A 20,536-nucleotide genomic window follows, 5' to 3' on the forward strand; every position below is an offset into this window, starting at 1 on the left:
TGATAGCAAGGAGGGTTCGAATGGGGGAGGAGGGCGGGACGGGGGGGTGTAAGTCGGACGGTTTTTCCTGGTAGGGGCGGCCGGTCTGGACCTTCGAGCCGAGCGGTGGTGACGGGGCGTTAGAAATTAATAAAAGCGGCGCGGGTCGTCCTGACAAACAGATTGTGTCATTGGGCGGTAATGTGCTGGAGCCGGCGCGGCCCTGGATGTGGCAGGATTAGGCTGACACAGCAGCACGTTCACATCCCTGATCACGGCGCACACACACACACACACACACACACACACACACACACACACACACACACACACACACACCCTGAAAAAACACCCACCCCGGGGCCACATATCCAAATGGATGACATCAGCTTTCCCTTAATCTCTGTATATCTCTGCCCTCGTCTTCTTTTCCTCTCTCCATACCTGCTCACCGTCGACTGCGCCGTGCTGCGCCGGCTCTTCCTGGATTCACAGAAAAATCGTAGCAGCTGCAAAGAAAATGACGCGGCCTTCTTGCCTTTTTCTTCTCTGACATTTTCGGGGGGATTTCTCAAGATTAAAGTCGGTCGGCGTGGACGCTCGCTCAGCTTCTCTCTGTCAAGGGTCTCCTCCGCAGCTCTGAAGTCTTATTTGGGTGTTTTTCTTCCACCGCTTCCTCTTGATTTCAACATTTTCCACCCCACCCCCCCTCCCCCCGCAAACATGATGGCTTTGATCGCCATGGAAGTTGAGATGCGGTGCAAGACCAAAGGAGATCTCTGTTAGTGGATGGAGGAGCGAGAAGAAATAGAGGGAGCTTGAGATGCAATGAAAGGATCCATTCACCCACGAGAGAGACAGAAACAAGGACAGAGGAGTTTGCACTGATTCATTTCTCAATGATAACAGATTTCATGATGACATCCCTGTGCAGGGGTAGGTTGTTTTTACACGTTGTATATTTATTTTCTGTGCAGACTGTGTGGGATCGGCCTATAAATACTTGCATATGAGCTACATGCTGAATGTCAGGCTTACTTGTTGCTGCCAACTTTAGGGATCCAGCACTTAATCAGTAGCAGGAGCTCCTCGCAACGACAAGCCGATCTGTCACTGTCATAGTTTATCACTCGCGTAAGTGTTTGACTGCTGTGCCTGGGCTCTGAAGGAACATCTGGGGACTTTGTATTTTGTCTGCATCGGGAGAATTCGGGTGGAGGGGTCATTGTTGACCATCCGCAAGGATGTAGAAGGTCTTTTCCGTCTTCCTTTCTCATTATGTGCAGAAGCAGGGCTGCAAATAACAACTATTTTTTTTATCACCAGCTAATGCGACAATTAGTCTATCGCCTGATCTATTATTTTGTCCGTTACAATATTCTAAAGCTTAGTGAGTGTGATACCTTCACACGGCTTATTTTACTGCATCCAACAGCCCAAAACTCAAAAGATGTTCAATTTACTGTCACATAAGACAAAGAAAAATAGTGAATTTTCAAAAATGAAAACGGTATAATACTAGTTTGTTTTTGTTTTTCATAAAACAGAGTTACAGATTCATCTTCTGTTCATTAACTATTCGTTTTACTTCAGCAGCCACAGGCACACAAGAATGGCAGCAAATGTGATGCATTACGTTGTAAATGGGAAGTTATTTATTATGCAAGTTTGAAAATATGTAAAAGAAAAGAACAACTGTACAAATGTTCTATAAGGAGAGTTATGTATTTAGAATATTTTAATATCAACAGAACTGTGTTTTGTGTATTTAGATTGTAAACTTGGAATAATATGTTTTGACTGATGCTGACTTATGATTTAGAAGCTCAAATGTTTGCTTCCACTTCTTCATATGATTTATTCAACTCTTAATACAAATGTCAGATCTGCTGAACACTTTATACATATGAAGTGAAGATGTCTGTATAACTATATGTTATGTACAGCATTTTTTTTAAATTGGATTAATTCATATTTAACCCATCTGCAGAGGAATCTTGTGACACTTTGACAGGATGTTACACATCAGATAGTTTGACTCGCCGTGTTTGATGTAGTTTGGCAGGATTTTGAGGCTTCTGCTCCAGTTTCTCACCGACATTTACGATCGAATGAATTAGATTGCAAGCAGCTCTCCGTGATCTTCTCGTATGAGCACGCAGGAACTGTGTTTCTGTGATTTTATTTTTTAATTAATAGGATCCTTGGAACAGCGGTGCAGTGGTTAGCATTGTTGTCACCGCAGTGAAAAAGGCTCCGAGTTTGAATCCAGGTCTTTCTGTGCGGAGTTTGCATGTTCTCCCTGTGCGTGCGTGGGTTCTCTCCGGGTACTCCGGCTTCCTCCCACCATCCAAAAACATGCACCTCAGATTAATTGGTGATTCTACAAATTGCCCTTCGGTGGTCTTTGTTTCCGTCTGTCTCTGTGTTGGCCCTGTGATGGACTGGTGACCTGTCCAGGGTGAAACCCTGCCTTCGCCCATAGTGAGCTGGGATAGGCTCCAGCCGCCTCCCCCCCCCCCCCCCCCCCCCCCCCCCCCCCCCACACACACACACACACACCCCACCACCACCACCCTGTTCAGGATAAAGCGGGTGTAGATAATAGTTGGATGGATCCTTGGTACAGTATTTGCAGTATTCATATATGATTATTCAGTAATTATAATTCGGCGAAGGAATGCTCTTTGGGACATGTGAGCAGTTTTAATTCAGTCTGTTAGTTGCCCACTGAGAGTTTTTGGTAGAACAGGAAGTTATTATTGCCGTGTTTGTCAAACAGTGAGCATCGGCTACTGTGAGTTGACAAGCAATGAGACAAAGTGTTGCAAAGGGTATATCATGCAAAGTGTTTTGCAGAGAACAAAACCCGAGTGATTGTTTAGTCAGAGGAAAAATGAATACAAATGATTTGTAAAATCTTCGAAAAAGAAGTAGTTCTCTTACAATTTCTCCTCTTTTGCTGGTTTTCTCTTCAGTTTCCATTGAGATAAAGCATTTAAGGGAAGTCAGCGAAGGCTGTAGTTTGAATATTGCAGATTTAAAATGGTGATACATCTGCCCTGAGTGGTTACACAGTTATGTTCTATTAAAAGCTTTAACTTGCATTTCCCTTTCTTGCCCCCACCTCTTTATCTCTTTATCAGCCGCTCGCTCTCCCCTCCTCTCTCCTCTCCTTGGGGGGAGGATGCGGTCATCAATATCTATGGCTGCATTACAGGCGGTCCACCTAGCACCTCCTGGAGGGCAGAGCTATTAATGGAATTCAGGGGAGGGCGGCAAAGGGCCAGCAGGCGGGGGAGTGTGGTTCACTGCATGGCTTTCTCCAATCTATCCCGCATTACTGCCTGTCAATAAGCAAGGGAACAACACACAGGCATTGGCACTGAACTTGAATGAACCTGAAATCTCATTAAGCGGGCTATAGGGCAAAAAAAAAGAAGAAAAAAGAAAAATCATTGGTCAAGAATGAAGGGCGGCGTTTTGTTTCTGCACTTTGCCGGCGAACCAAAACATTCAATATATTTAGATTGCAAAGCAGCGATATTCACTTTGATCATCAGCGCAGTCAGAACAGCAGCCTCCTCTGCACTCACTGCTCAGTGGCTTTATTACCGCTTAAATGATGTGTAATCACAGTTTATTAAGGCCCTGCTCTAGATCATCAGTGAACACTGTGAATAAGCACATCGCTACATTTACTGTCAATGAAGGCAAAGTGCAGAGAAAGCAGCTTTCAGCGGTGCGGTGCAGCAGTTCACTGTCCTCCGTCAGTCCATTTGCCCAGAGGCTGCAGGCAGCCGCTGAATAGGAAGCTAATCCATCCCTCTAATGCAAGGGCATTACAGCTGCCCGTCACTTCCTAATTAGCTAATGGCTAGATTAGGGTGGGTACAATGGCCTGTGCTGACACCGTTTTGGCCAGTCGTAACAAGAGGTTTTTTTTTTAGGGCATTAAAGGGCAGGACCTGCCTCCTCCATCCGGCCTGAGGCTATTGTCCACAAAACTGGCCTGTTATAACAACACAAAAAGGCTCAGTGTACACTGCCGGAGGCTAGACGCTAACTAATCCTGTCTTTAATCCCATTGAACAGGACCGGGTCCAATGCACCTGAACTTGTTAATAATTTGTTGATGAATTATGAGCAGCATAATAAACAGCGAGCTCCCTGATTGAAGTTGAAAGTTGTAGTTGCTGTTATTCCCTCTCTTTAAAATTTAAACTAAATCAAAGCAGATGAGTTACAGAATGATTCCCCAGATTTGACACGTAGAGATTGTGAAGAAGAGACTTCAACTCGATAGCTGAGTGAAATCGCTCTTACTTTGTGCATTTTAAGAGTTTGTGTGAGCAGAAGATGAAATGGATTACAACGAAAATGGAGAGGAGAGAGTTTATGGCAAAGACGGTGCGTTAGATACATCAATACTCTGTCACCTCACTGTGGCTGCTACCTAGACTACATATTTTCTCATCCACCAAATAGAAATTGACTCAGCAACATTCATGAATATACTGAAATGGATTCAAGACAAGCACTTAGCGGATGGCTGACGAGGCCTGAATTTTACTATGTTTGTGTATTTAAACCATACGGAAGGAGCTGGATATATTAATTTAACAATGCCAACAAGCTGCTTAACAATAATGTCCACCCAAAGCAACTGCAATAACCGTTAAATATGTGTGGGGCTGTTTGATTAAGTATCGTAGCACTGCCGCCACTTGTCAGTACATCAGGGAAAACAGTCACAAGTTGCTGAGCTCTGCAAAATGCTAACAATAAAAAATAGAAATGCACCAAGATTTCTAAACACAATATGTTGCTATAACCGCGTGTTACTGTGGAATGTATTTTATATTTAAATATATATATATATATATTTAAATATAGCTCAATGCTAAATAGAGGTTAATAAGTCAACAGTTTCTCGAGTCTAGTTAACAACCCACACATCAAATGGGAATAATATTTTCCATGTTTAGTGTCTGACAATAAACAACGGTTCAGAAACAACCTCTGAACATGGGAATTCATTTAAAAAATCAAATCAGGTTGTTTTTTTTAATAAATATATATATATATATATATATATATATATATATATATATATATATGCCAAACCTCAGGGCAGAACAAGCTAAGAGTCGAAGCACCTTCTTTCTTTCTCTGAATATCTCTGTTTACTGATTTTCTCCATAAAATGCCAAAAACTTACCTTTAAGCTCATGGAAATCGGTAACATCATATCCCTTCTTATTTAACATGCACTACGTCCTTTATTTTAAGTCTCCATCTATGTTTTGTAAAAGGACATTTACACAACAAGTTCTTTAGTTTTCTTTTGTTTTGTCACACCCCAGCATGTAACTGTATGGAAATGATTTGTTTGAATGCTCGTGGTATAATCTTGTCCTCCGGGTCTGAACGCACGCTTTGACTCCCTATCAGGAATGCACAGTACAATCTCTCCACGTGATGCTTCGGGTTATTCCCCGGTTATAAATCCTTTTGTTTCAAATGGAGGCCAATGTTTCTGCTTTGCAGAGATTGTCTGCCTCCCCTTTGAGCCTTTTTCAAATTGCCTACAGTTAAGTTCAAATTGTGCTCAGGTGCAACTGTGAGGCAGAACACGGAGGTCACGCATTAAATCCGTTTTTTTTTTATTTTTTTTTTTTATTAACATACAGATAGCTGAGAGCTATGTTAATGAGCACCAGTCCCGGTGTGAAACCACTGCAGGTGTTAGCCGTGACAGGGGCAACCGGTAATGGTGCTCGGCTGCATGTAGGAGAGCCGGACCCGCGGCCCGCGGTTGTGGAGTTGAATCTGGCTCGAACAACGTGCCGGAAGAGCAGATGGGTTGGCCGTAGGCTACGAGAGCCTCGGCCCACGCCACAACCTAAGCTGCTCTCTCGCCCGTTTCTCCCTTCACGCACCTGTACTCACTTCCTGTTCTCACTCGGCCCGCTCCGCACCACCACCGTCTTAGCGAGACGCGATCGCCGCTCCCGTTCTGTCTTTCTGTGACCCTTTTCTCTCCCGCTCGATGTCTGTCCTGCGTCCCGAGAGCAAAAACCATGAATATTTTCAACATGCTTACAACGAGGAACAAATGACCCGCTGGTTCTCTCTGTCTTTGAAGACTTGCACACGCTTCCCTTCAAGTGTAAAAGTCGGTTTATAGTTCTGTTTCCACTGCCTCACATGCGTCCGTCGTAGGAACTGATTCTAGCTTTGTGTCATCAAGAGTACAGCATCACTGACCGGTGTCGTGCATTATCAGGCACAAATCATGCTTTAATTATGTGATTATACACCATACATGGTAAGTTGTGTTTGCATCCTTGCATTCGCTTTGTGACACGTTATGATTGGAAGGTGTGCGTTGCTCAGCTAAACTGCTGCAAGCAAAACAATCGCAATTAAATATTCATGACAAGTTTGAAAGTTACTCCAAAAACAACAGCTAAAAAGAACAAAACATCCTTGTCAGGAGCAAGTGGAGGTAGAAAGTTAAAAAAAAAACAAAAAAAACCAGCAAGTAAATTCCAGCGTGATGCGGAAATGTGCTTTGAGGAGTTTTTCTGTTTCTTTTCCAGATTTGACAAATCTGCTGTCTTGAAATTTTGTGCGAATGGTGGAAACACCACTGACAACGTGAGCCACCACGCAGAGAGGCAGCTGACGAGAGGAAATACAGTCAATGTCTACAGCAGAATAAATTCCAGACATATACGATGAGAAAAAAACTTTGATTTGATTTGATGAACAATTGAATCGTTAAAAGTTTGCAGTGAATGGAAGTTGTCGTCATGACTTAAACTTAAAGAGTTTCGGGTGTTAGTGCTCAAAGCCGGTGACATCACCATAATCAGGGGGCGCACCTAAAATGTGTTTTACATTTGACAACTCTACTCTCGATATGTTCTGAATACCAGTGGGTCTCCTGGTTTTTGAAATAATTATGTTTACATTCTTTGATGTTAACATCGAAGTACTGGATATAATTATCAAGAGGATCTCTATGACAACAACAACCATCTCCATCACCAATTTAAAGCTCTTGTAGTTTCTTCTTTGGGAAGTTCTTGGGATCTCTGTAGCCCCAATGTACAGTGTGGAGGAGGTTCTTGTCACCTCCAGCATGTCGAGGCTGCATCGCTGTGACCACAAATAATTTTTCAATATTTTTTTTTTTTTTTTTTTTTTTTTTTGTGTTAATGAAGATCTGAGGTTTCACGGTAGAAAGGTGTCCAAACTTTAGCTCGTGACACAGCTCCCGTTGGTTTATTTCTGTTTTTAAAATGCATCGGGCATTAACAGTATTACTGTTTGTTCACGACAGGTGTTGTTGTTTTTTTTCCCTCTTTCTTCCTTCAAACATCAACAAAACTGTTGCACACAGCCGTACCTATTTCTTCGGTGAGAGCTTCCCGCACTCATGAATTGGCCCAGAAACACACCTGAAGGGGATTTGAGAATCGAGGCTCTGTTAAGATGACAAAATGATAAACTCTGTGTTTGATCTTAAGAACACTCCCGGTCTTGTGTAATCAAGGCATTGCAAACAATGATTATATACCTACTAATATATATATATATATATATAAAAAAAAATTGTAGTTCAGATGGGTTGCTCTATTTTCCACAAATCTGCACAACAGGATCATGACCCACATACAAAGGCTTGAAAATCGAGAGGCATTGTGGTTGCTTCCTTTTAGAAATTGTCACCCTCGAGAAGTCCCCACCAGAAGATGCTGCTAAATATAGTTCTGCAACATCAAAGGTCCTCTTTGAAATGTGTGTGTGTGCTGCTCAGTCAGTAGCTCTGCCTGTGAGGCTGCGGGGTGGGGGGTGGGGGGTGACTAATCTGACGGGTACACAAGCCCCCGTGCAGACAGACACAATCAAGAAGCTCTCCTCTGGAGGTGCAATACAAACACACACACACACACACACACACACAAATACATTTTACACAAACTACAACGTTCCCTGCTGTTAATTTGCTCTTATAAGCTCTTACAAATGACTCTGTCAGCAGGTTCCAGTCTGATGCTTCAACTTTGACATTACATTTCTGCTCAGGTGTCTGGAAAAGGGCATTTCAGGTGAGGCGACCACTTTAATGCACATGGCAGTCATGTGGCTCGAGTGCTCTTTTTACTGAATCCTGCGCAAAGACCGAAGTTTAACTGCTCGCAGACGTCGTCGTAGAACCGTTTCTGAGTTTGGTGTCTCCATTTATGCACCAATTAATCAACATATTAACGAGAAGGAACCGAGGAGGCTTGACGCGCAGCTTAATGGCCTATTTTGGATTCATTTTCTACTCACTGCATTGTTTGATGGTGTCTGGAGAAACTGTCTGAGTGAACGACTGGACTGAAGAAAGTGTTTTGCTACTCGTCCTGAAAGGAATCTTAAGTATATTTATTTATTCTTAATCAGTCATCTTTTTTTTTGGAGGGGGGGGGGGAGGGGGCTTCATTTGACAGCAACAACAGAGAGATGACAGATTATAATAAGACAGGAGAGAGACTGGGAAATAAAACTGAAATTACTGCTCGCAGTTGGTGCCTTCACTGCTCGGTCAGCAAGGTGCCCTGAAGACGACTCCGTTCAGAAATGTTTATTGTTAACAGACCGTTTTGATTGAGAGCTCCAAAACCTTTAAAAAGGTGAAAACAAAACTGATCAAACCGTCTCAAATCTCGTGCGGTTCATACGACACCGTGTGAAGGCGATGGAGGACTTTAAGTGAACGAGCTCTTCCACGTCCGATGGCAAACTTGTTTATTCCTGACTGAAAATGAGGATAACGTGATGCTCCTTTGGGAAGTCTTCACGCTGTTGCTCATGCCTGTGCGTGTGAAAAGCGATGGAAGCAGCAGAGTGATGCAGGAGGATAAAGGGCTTGAAGTCCAAACCCCGCTTACCGTCTCACCTCTGCACATCTGGCCGGCCGTTGTGTGACGGGATGGTTGTCGCATGCGTCGCCGACGTGCACGTAAATATAGGAGAAACACAGCGCGGATGTCTCCTGTTAACGTCGGCCGACTCGCAGCCCGGAGAACCTCGAGACTTTTTCAGCCTTCAGTGTGAAGTAGACTGAAGTCTTCGGGGCAGTGAGGTGAAGAGGGACCGCTGATCCCGTCCCCTTTCTTCTTATTTTTGAAGTGAACCAAGGAAAACGAACAATTTTATCCTCTCGGCCTCTTTAAGTCCACCCGTTTAAAAAAAAAAAAAAAAAAAAAAGAAAATTCCAGTTGGAGGTTCTAAGCTCAGCTCGTTTCACTCGTGTAGTTCTGTTTGCAGCGCTGAAAGTGGACGTTGAAGCCAGAATACTTTGGGCTTTCCTGAGCCCACAGCCCTTTGAAAGCGTTGTTCCAAACTGGTGGAGTGCTGCGGGATGTCAGCTGGCCTCACCTCTCACCACCTACCAGGGCTGATCAGTGGCTCAGTGTTCCTCTGCTAACTTTAAAACACACAGATGGATACTTTATATGCCACAGTGAGGGTCTAACAAGTGTGTTTTACGGGCTCCGCTTTCGGTGTGAACAACGCTCTCTCAGATGTGAAACACCATTCAGCACCTCGGGGGCAGAGTGCTGCGTGTTATCACAGCTGGGATCACTTTTAACAAGTCTAATTAGCGCACGGCTATGAGAGAGTGTTTAGGAAGTCGTTTGTGCCTCGGTTCAACGTTGTAAACACTTTTGACACGCTTTGTTTTAGTAACTGGAGCAGAAATGAAGCGCCACGTCGGTGAACTTAAAGCGCTGCCGTCGCAGGGCGAAATATTTCCCCTCGCTTCCCGCGTCGCAGTCAGCCGGCAGGACCGCAGCTCCTGTCGTGGAGTCCTCGACATGCTGTCAGCTCCATGCAAATTGACTAGATTTCTCTTCTTGGTGTCCAAATTGCATCACTTAGCTCCCTGGAAATGGTACCTTTCCACTCCTCCCCTCTGAAAGCACTCTGCTCAAATATTCAGTCCCAGCTGTGCGTGAAGGAAAAGGACAAAAAAAGAAAAAGAAAAAGGGAATAAAGAGGGCACTTAATGAACGGAGCCGGGTCAGGGTCGGAGCGTTTCAGCTCTGCTATGTTCTGATCTTATTCTAAAACACTGGCGAAGACTCGCTCCCACCTAAAAGTCTCTTCTCCTTCAGCAGTGATGAGGCGTTCACATCCTCCAGCAGCTCTAACTCTTCCCTCGCTTTATCTCCCGCAGGCACAACCAGGCAGCCCAAGGAAGGAGAGGTCCCGGGGGTGGATTATAATTTTGTGACCGTTGACCGGTTTATGGAATTGGAGAAAAGCGGAGCCCTGCTAGAGAGCGGAACATATGAAGGTAAGGATTTAGCTAAGTCACGCTTAACATCACGCATGATTGCAGCCATTCCTCTTTGTGATTTTTCTTTTTTTTTTTCTTTTTTTAAAAGAAATGTACGGTTCGATGTGGCTTTTTTTTTTTTTTTTTTTTTTTTTTTTCTCTTTCCTGTGAGTGATTGACAGAAGTTTGAACGGATGCTGAGACGCGGCTCGTCACTCCACATCCACACACTGCAAGCCACTCTCACAAGTGCGCTTCCATCCGTCCATCCGTCCATCTCTTGGCTCTGCGGAGACATGAGCGCGTCATCAGTCGCGAAGGGCACGGAAAAGGAATATTGTGTGAATCCGGCGCGCACACACACACACACACACACACACACACACACACACACACACACACACACACACACACACGCGCACACACACACAAACACGCACACACTCGCATGCTGCACCTTCATGTTGGCATTCTCCTGGCTCAGTCCTTGAGCTGGAGCTGCAGCAGCTCTTCAGTAATCAAAACAAACAGACACACTCGCTCTGTCTCTCTCTGTCTCTCTCTCTCTCTCTCTCCTGTGGTCAGACAGGCCCGAGGCTTGGATTTTAAAGCACTCACAAAACGCGGCTCCCGGTCTGCCTGGCCACCTCCGGCTCTCAGGAGACCCCTGCCATTATATAGATAACACATAGTAGCTAACTTTCTTCTCTCCCACCTGACTCCAGTCTCAGTCTGCCAGCCGCCACTGCAGGAAGGAGAAGAAAGAAAAAAAAAAAAAAAAAAAAAACTGAAATTGCAGATGGCCAATTTAATGGTCTGTTGCCAGAAGCAATGTTAGATCCTCGAGCCGATGGGAGCTGCTCTCCGTGGGGAGAGGGAGACGGAGTTTCTTCTGCGCGGTCGCTCGGCCCATCACTCAGCGTTTTATGTATTTTAATAATTTAATGGCCAATTAGCTGTGGACGAAAGGGAGCAGGAATTCATTTTAAAGGGAAGACTGAGTGAGGACCAGGTGGCTTTTCCAGCAACACAGAGCCCGGAGTTGTTACAATAAAGAACTAGAAAACGCTCGGGTTCAGTTTCTACTGCAGGTTTCCAGGAGAGAGGCGATGAACTTCTGACACGTTCTGCTTTGTGTTCAAATATCAAAATAATTAGAGACACAAAGTGGAAGGAGCTGCTGTTTTTCTCTTTATAAATCCCCATCCTTAGTTTTTCTATTCACTGTTGCTCTTCTAATTACATCCTTGGTGATGCTCAACTTATAGACACAGAAGTCTGGGTGGTAATCTTCCAGCACGGCAAAGTCAGAGCCAAATATTGTGGCATACACGCAAGTACGAGCATGTATGACTGTCAAAGAAGGACGTCATGTGATGAAGTACAAAGAGTGTTTGACAAAGCGAGAGTCCATGTAGATTTCATGAGTAAATTTCTTTACAAAATGTAACATATTTAACATATATACCATGTAATAATCAACCTCAGTGACGTAGGTGTAACGTTACGCGCATAGAATTAATTACTTTCCTCACCACGTTGTTTTTTTGTGGCTAAATCTAAGGCACCCTACTTTTCACGCCTCAGAGGCAAAACGTGACACTGACACGGTCTCATCCTGCAGACTGACGGGTGTATCACACGCTTTGGTGAGATACCAGGCCGCTCATTTTCCTTATTTCAGAATTTTCTTCTTCTTTTTTTTCTTTTTTTTTTAATCTTTTGATTGATGCTCTAAATAATACAGTTAACGTACTGTAAGCCTCAGCTGCCATTGCTGTGGTGATGAAGCCAGTCGGACAGACGAAGCAGCGACCTGTTGGAGTGTACAGCCTACATTCACTGCTCAGATATATCTAGTTAGTTTGAACTAAAAGCCACCACTTTGCTCAGCGGCATCTCTACCTGCTCTGTAACTTAACGTTAGTAGTGTAAAAACATTCACTCAAAGATATGACCATGAAACTTCCCCAGTAGATTAGTTATATTAAGACAATTACTTTTTATATTACTAGTTTTATGTTTTATTTATACAACTAACTAAATATATGACTAAAATAAGTGCTACTTTGCATATATTTGCAGAACAGAAATCTAAACATTGAAAGCCATGTTTCCATATTGGAGTCTAATGTTTTTACGGGCTTGTCGGATTTTTATCACTCCATTCATTTCGAAAATACTGTCAACAACCATCACAAATCATTGTTTGACATGTTTTTAGAAGGGAAATGTTATATAAATCAGGCTATGAATGATATATGAACAAACCCCTCAGTAAAAACTTTCAAAAGACAGATAGGAATAAAAGTGTTTGTGAGTGCTGCGGAAGTGCACATATCTGACTCATGATGAGTCATGAGAAAAACTTATTTAAAGCTGTTAGAAACCTAAAAGCCTGTTTTATGTGTCAGAGTTCAATTTCATTTTTCTTCTCACATTTTTCAGAATTTATCCTTTTCATATTTGTTGAAATTTCCAATATTAATCTCAGAACCAGCCTCAGGTATGTATCCATTATCAGTTGGGCTCTGCTTGTCTGTGCAGAAAACTGACAGACTTTGATTTGCACCCAAGAACAACAAAACATCTGCTTTTACTTCACTATTCTTTTATAAAATCTGAAATCTCTGCTCCTCCCTCGTTGTCTTGGCACGTCCTTTGAAGGTTTCATCTTTCCCATAATTAGTTTTCTGATTTTTTTTGAATTGAGATTCTCTTTTCTAAGACAGCATTATGAGCCTGTATGTGAGACTTTAGACCGAAATCAGCGCTGCTGTCAGATTTGACAGCAGTTCCACCTCTTCCTGCAAACTTCAAAGCGCAGGTATCTGTGATGCTGCAGGTTTTTTGAGTTCACACGTGGAGCACACTTTCTTCTCGGAAGCGAATCTGCAGCTCGTTAAGGCTCCAGGATTTGTGTCTTTGGTTCAGGGGCTCTAATCCCGACAGTCCCTGTAATCTTGTTATACCTGCTCTTCTCCATTTTTCATCGCAGCCTTCATGTTTTCTGCAACGCGAACATGATGTTTCAATAGGTCTTTCCAACGCGGAGGGAGACACCAACTGATGTTTCTTTAAATCTCTCTGGAAAGTCTTCATGTTCCCTGGCAGTCGGTGCGAGAGTTTGTCACTAATGCTTGAGCCCGGTGCATTAAAATAATCTCCGTGGATTGTCACACATGTCGTCCTCTCACGTGTGATCTCTTTAGCATACGCACTTGAGTGGAGCTGAGGAGATAGCTAAATGCTAATCTAATAGCAAACCTTCCATGAACCACAACAGAACAAAACAGCAGCCGATGTCTTTCTCTCAAAAAAGCATGTTTCATGTTCTTGGATTTAAAAAAAACAACAAAAAAAAAAAAATCGGAGGCAAGTAGTGTCTGATCTTTTAAAAGAAATCTTTTAGACTTGGGACCAACATGATCTGGCATCTCACCCCCACGTCTGTTTGTTCTGTGAAAAATAAAATTTAGTCATTTCACTTGGTTTGAAAATCTCACTTCACTCCTAAAAAACAGCAGGTGGAGTCACTTTTATTTGGGTTTTCAGATAGTCTTCAGCTATTGGCTTGTGTAATCCACAAGTTGAACTGGCATCAGTTTTGGTTCATGAAAAGTCTTAACAGTATCCCCTAAAGTAAAAAAACAAAACAAAACAAAAAACGTCTAAATCCCTCAACATGAAGTCACTAAGGTTTCACAATGACTGATGGGGAACCGTCAGAGGCACTGGACTGCTGCCAGTATTCAAATCCAATGATAGTAAAATGGAAAAATCAACTTCGAAGACTGTGGAAGCGGCTGTTGAGTCAGAGCCAAGCGAAAAACTGCAGTTCCCGGAGGTAGATAGTTGGCTCTGACCGGAGAGCGAAACTGAGAGAGAGATATGGTCATTATTCAGTCCAAGCCATGCAGAAACGCACAGTTATATGCCAAGGAAATCCGAGCGCGGTCTGGTACGTGATTGATGTGCAGAGGAGAAGACAGAAGAATTTAGCAACAGCAAATGCTCCCAGAAAATGCCTGAAATTAGCTCATGATGAGCCGCGTACGGCTCGAGATGTCTGCGTTTTGCAAATGTGAATGTTTCTTTGTGCAGATGCTGCTGAAGTGTTTTAATATTGTAAAACATGATGTGGGTCTTGATCGCTCAGTTTATGTGTTCATGGACTCGCTGGATTTGACATGGAACAGCAAGTCAAGGGCAGAAAACACTTCGGCCAGCCTGTTAATGCAACCGGGTTACAGTGTTGTATTTTTTTTTTTCTGTCCTTTTCCTCACTCTTCACTTGAGTCTTTCTCCGAGTATGGAAGTTATTTTTATTGCCATTTTTTTCCTCTTTAAAAATTTCATGAAAACAAAAATCTGACATCATTGTTGCTTTGTGGGCTCATCAGCTGAAACATTGAGTTTGTATACACTAGAGTAAAGGAGGAGCTCTAACTCACACCAGGTACTGTTTAAAGAGCAAATGTACTTGCACCCATCTGAATGCCCGTGACCAACAAAAAACGGTTTTGAAGTCAATGGCACAGTATTTATATTTTTATTTTAAGGGTTCATTGTTAAGATAGAAACATGTGCCTACATTGGCCAGTGCACAACGCATGCACACTCTGCTTGTTACACACACAAATATTACTATTATTATTGTAAACATCCATCTGCACAACAGCAGATCTGTTTCATCTGCAGAGAAGTGTTCTTTGCTGCTGCTTGGCAAATCTGTAGATATAGTTGCAATCTGCCAAGATGCAAGGACACCTGGCTTTTAAAGGGAATTGGAGATGACACTCTGATTGGTTTATTTCATGTTGCAACGAAAACACTCCTGTGATTAATTAAGAGACCAAGTATAACTGCATTGACTCATGCTCATTAAACTCGGAAAAGTGGATTTAGATATTCCCTGAATGCACATGCATTATATGCTTGAGCCTATGCATTTTGGTAGTTAAACTACAGCCCACAGAGTTGTGCTCAATGCTCAGGTACTTTTGTTAATTGTCCTCAACAGCACAATGATGCTGGTTTGCCCTTTTTTTAATTTATTTTTTATTTGGAAACAAAATACCACTTTTGTGATGGATAAATATCAAAATTACCTAAAACCTTCTCACTTTACTGTATACCTTTACCAAATATCATCGCAGTCAGTCGTTAATTCTCATAAGATCATGGATGTCTTCACAAGAAATACAAAACAAAGACATTTCAATCTGGGCCAGCCAGGTGGAACAACCCGCCAACATTACCATCTCTCGAGCGATGCTTGTGTCACAAAAAAAAAAAAAAAAAACATGTGACACCGTGACAAAAATGCGGCACATCATAAAGCTTTGGTCTAAATCCCTTCTTTGTGTTCCAGATAACTTTTACGGCACCCCCAAGCCTCCGGCCGAGCCCAGCGCTCTGCTGCTAAATGTAACGGACCAGCTGCTGCCGGGCGCCAGACCCAGCTCCGAGGGCAAGAGGAAGCGCAACAAGTCAGTCAGCAACATGGAGAAAGCCAGCATCGAGCCCCCCGAGGAGGAGGAGGAGGAGAGACCCATCGTCAATGGCAACGGTGTCGCTGTCACCCCAGGTCAGCCCCGACAACAACCTCCACGGACGCAGAGGCAAAGTCCTCTTGAGCCGAACGCTTCACGGTGACAGCGAGGCGTGAGGTCGCGCTCGGGCTCAGAATGATCCGCAGGAGTTGATGATCTTCTTTAAGTTACAGCAGCAGTGTCTTCAAGGGTGGTTGCCTAGCAACAGAGGCAGTAACAGATTGCTTTTACATGGGTTTCTTGGAAAATGATTTTATGGCAGATAATCACTTTTAATTGGCTACACAAATATCTTTATATGCAATTTGATATATAAACTGTGAATTATAATTCACTCTCACACAAGCGATTACCTCTGCAGTCCAACCACTTTGGAAGCATTAGTGCTGTTGCTCTCTAGAAAATCATTCATTAGGTATCATCATTATCAAGCGCTGTATTGGAACAGGTAGCCAGCGGCAGACATGTATACTGCAAATCAACAGGAGCCTGCAGGCTGTTAAAACATCAACAGGGAAATTTTTATTTTGTGTTTTCTCTCACTTATGAATCAGCAAAGACTAAAACACTGTTATCCTCTCTGTGCACTCTGAAAATTAGCAGAAGAGGGGTTTAACACGGAATGCAACAAGGCCTAACCTCTTTACGTTGTTCTTATTCATAACATAATAGAGAAAAGCATTTCTTTGTGCAGATGTTTGCCTTCAATAAGAATATTACCAATAAGGTAATTTTGTGTGCACTTTGTGAGACAAATATGCACACACACACACAGACAAACATGCAGAGACACAGAGAGAACCTTTGAATGCATCCTGTGATCACATGAATAGATGATCATAAAAGAAGCATTATGAGTTTGAGTTTTGTGATTCTAAATCCAAAGCCAGTCCTGTGACTTTCTAAGCTGGTTTTATGGCCGCAGGAAACGTCTTTCACAGCACCAGTCAGAGCAGCATACAAATTCAAGGAGTTCAGGCACTGATCCCAAGTAGTGCCTGTAGTTACTTTTATATTGTGTTACTATATTTAATTTACAGCCTTTAAGGACCTCTTAAAGGCGATGTTTTGAGAAAGGAAGTTTGGTCAAAGGATGCGATTTTGGTTTTTGTTACATAAGGAGCTCAAAGAAGGTAGGAGGCTTATTTTGAGAGAGAAATTTGAGCATATATACATTCCTTAGATGACATACTGTGTGATCCCAAAAACTGTCACAACAAACCTTGATTTTAAATGCCACATTTCTTAATGTGTACAAAGTGCTCTGTATGAAAAACATCATTAAAGGACTATTTTCAATGCCATCAATCAGATACAAAGAATATAAACCAGAAAATGTAGAAGTAAAAGCAATGTAAAAACATAAGTAGTAAAAGTAATGAAAAATAATACACCAGAAATAATAGCATAGCATTACAATAATATAAATGTTTTTGGCAGGTTATTTAATTATTGTGTTCCTTTGAGATCTGCCTTAAAAACTATTTTTTTTTTAAACTATTTTTAACTGCTGGAGATCATCATTTTCTTTAGTAGATGTCTGAAATGTCATCAATTCAAATTTATATTTATAACCAGTTCTTATATAATGACAAAAAGTCATCAAGTATCAGGTTGGAAAAGCATCAGTAGTATATTTTTTGAGCTCCTAAAGAGGGCCTGAGGTCTCCAGGATCCCATGACACCGTTTTTTCAGACCTGACCTCCTTAGGTAGGGAATCACTTCTACTCTTTTAACTCAAATTTAAAACAAGTTGAGAGGCTTTGTGTTTGAGGATTTTTCTTAGTCACAAAAGGACAAAATTTTCACAATATATGTCGAAAAACGTCAGTGTGCGGCTATACATTTTCTCGAAATAACACAGATGACTCTGGGCTTAAAAGGTCCCATATGGTATGAATTCATACCATACCATTGCCGGTTGGACTTCCATATTGTCATATGTCTGGACTCCAACCATTTATGCTGAAAAAAAACCCAGCTCTCTCAGAGACACAAGACAAACAGAGAACCTGTGATTGGCTGGGGTTGGCATCAATCAGGAAAGACTCAGCCAATCAGAAGAGATGGGTCATTGATAGCGATGTGGTTTGAAGAAACATACAAACAAACAGCCTGTTCCCGGTGGAGATCCAGAAAGGAGATGTAAAACCTTTGAGATGTTTTTTTTGCTACTTAAAACCAGAAAAATACCTTCCGACGGATATCAAGACTGCAAATAAAACCCCAGAGAAGTGTAAAATTTGGGACCTTGAAAGAAAATGCTGGAAATATTTACAGCTGATTCGTCTCAGCGGTGTTGAGATGCTCAATAACTTCGGGCTCTGGGCTGCACAGTGAGGCATGCTGGATGTTAAAGTGGGCTGCTGCTCTCAGCTCTGGAGGAGTTTTGTCTCTGTGGATGGACAGTGTGTGCTGACCAGGGGAGCTGAGGGGGAATCAATAGAGCACAGCAGGCTCTGTGATCTAAGCAGATCACTACCTCGCTCTCTCCCTCCCATAGATTATCTCTCAATCCCCTGCTTTCATTTGTCCCCTCTCCACTTCCCTCCATCAGCTGTCCTCGGGGAAAGGCACACACTTGCCATCCCTGTCTCTTTTTTCCCATTTTTCTCCCTCTAACACATTCACACTCTGCCACAACTCAAAGTAGGGCATCACCGCCTGCTTCTCCCTCAATCTCTATTGTCTCCTCTGCTTTATTCATCTTTCTGTCTTGTTAACCTCAATCACTCCCCCTCTTCCATTTGAACTCCCTCCTCTCTTTCCCGAGTCGCCACTTCCTTTCACCTTTTTTTTTAATCACTCTTTCCCGGTTTTTTTTTCTGCTCCGCCCTAACCCTGACTCTCAATCAGTCTCTTCTCCATGTCCTCGCTTCACCTCCCTTGTCTTTCACCCTGCTCATCCCTCTCCCCTTTCCCCTGATGATAATGTCATCTCTGACTCATCCTGCCCTGTTTGTCACCTCAGAGTCGAGCGAACATGAGGACAAGAGCACAGACGCTTCAGGGGACATCGCACCACAGAGCAACCCAGCTGAGGCCCCGACCGAGGTACCCAAAGACGACGGACAGTCCCCGAAGACGTCGGTGCCCAAACTAGAGGAGAACGATGAACTAGGGCCGCTGCCAGACAACTGGGAGATGGCGTACACTGAGAAAGGAGAAGTCTACTTCATAGAGTAAGTGCTATGGTCACTGTGTGCTATATATCACACCCAGACGTCTTTCAAAATACAGAACCACCAGAATGAAGGCAATCTTCTTAGACTTAAACATTACTTCCATTAAAGTCCCTGAAAAATGAGTAAAATTGAATTAAAGCATAGACAATTAGGAGAAACAAACAATATACACTTTATGAATATACCTGCAAACATAACTTCTAGTTAATCAGCCTTTGAATATTCTTCTGTATCACAATTATCACATAATTTCTCCTTAATTGTTTAATGTGTGTGTTTATTGCTGGGCAATGTTCAAAATGTGTAGCAGGAAAAAACATCTGAAAACCAGCTCGGTGCCATTTTACAGATGTATACATTTAAAAAAAAAAAATGTTTACTTTAAATATCAATTACAACTTTTATGTACAATAATGACATTAAAGCAGGCATAAAACAACAGTCAAACCCACAGCCAGTGTGATGTGTAAGATTACATTACAACAATAGTTTGAAGTATTTGTAACTCTGCTACCCAGATCAGTCACATAACCCGGAGTTTCACATTTTTATTGACTTCACTGGATAAATATCTGATTACGTTTTTGTTTTTTTTCTTTACTAACGTCTTTTTTTCCTGCAATGGAGATTGCTGATTATCCTTTGAGTTTATATTGTTATATTGTATGTATCCTTCTGTGACAGACCATAATTGATGCATGGTGGTTTAATGAGATTTAAAGGTCCCCAGAAATACCTGGCTACCAAGAACTCTGTTATAAAAGCTCTAAAGTTTAATTCATTGGAGTAGTTAGCGTTTTACAGCTGCAGTAAAACCACTGGAGGTAAGTCTTTATTACGTAAGAATGATGGCGTTGCTGTGTGTTCCTTTAGTGGCGTGTGGGGAACTGAATGCGCATGTAGACGAGGGTTCGTGTACAGCAACTAATGTAGCCATAACAGGACATTATTTTGCCGATATACAAAGTTTTATTGCATCAGTGGATCATTTCAGTCATTAGCCCAAATCTCTCCGCCGCATCGATTGAATCCCGGCCTGCTTAAACGCATCCTGAAGCTGCACAGCAGCACCGGACCGAGAAATGAGACCGCGTTGTCATGCAGGCACATGTTGCCTTTTCAAACTTTTAATTCCCTCCACTGGAGACGACTCACCATCTGTCTCCTCCCCAAAACAGAGACCCCTCATGCTCCCACATCCATCAAGCGCATTACACAACTAATTCACTTAGCCTACTAAATTTGTAGCTTCAAGGTTTTTTTTTTCTTCTTCTTCTTCTTCTTTTTCTAGCCGTAAGTAATGCCGTGCCAAAGTGGTAGCAGTTGCCAAGAGGATGCTTGCCTTTGATTGGCCTCCATGTGAGATCAATTCGTTTACCTACTGCTCTTGAAGTGTGGCGACTGTGGAGAGGGATAGACAAAGAGAGACGGAGGTGGAAGGGAAAAAAAAGTCATCAGGATTATAAATAGTAAA

The 20,536-nt window shown here is 42.6% G+C and overlaps 1 protein-coding gene across 10 annotated transcripts in view; it reads left to right on the plus strand.

Annotated features, from left to right (window-relative positions):
- The window catches only part of magi2a (membrane associated guanylate kinase, WW and PDZ domain containing 2a), a 199,443-nt gene that overhangs the window by 111,859 nt on the left and 67,048 nt on the right, over positions 1–20,536 (plus strand). For 9 of the 10 annotated variants that reach the window (XM_069164921.1, XM_069164922.1, XM_069164923.1 and 6 more), the window contains exons 3-5: positions 10,220–10,339; positions 15,696–15,911; positions 18,849–19,059. In XM_069164921.1, the coding sequence (XP_069021022.1) occupies positions 10,220–10,339; positions 15,696–15,911; positions 18,849–19,059 (547 nt within the window). Of the gene's footprint in view, positions 1–715; positions 916–10,219; positions 10,340–15,695; positions 15,912–18,848; positions 19,060–20,536 lie in introns of those variants that run through there. The other variant, XM_069164925.1, reaches the window with a different exon arrangement.

The sequence above is a fragment of the Embiotoca jacksoni genome, unplaced genomic scaffold (assembly GCF_022577435.1).
Source record: "Embiotoca jacksoni isolate LCO1_2020_lvr unplaced genomic scaffold, fEmbJac1.0.p SCAF_32, whole genome shotgun sequence".
NCBI classification, from domain to species: Eukaryota; Metazoa; Chordata; class Actinopteri; family Embiotocidae; genus Embiotoca; species Embiotoca jacksoni.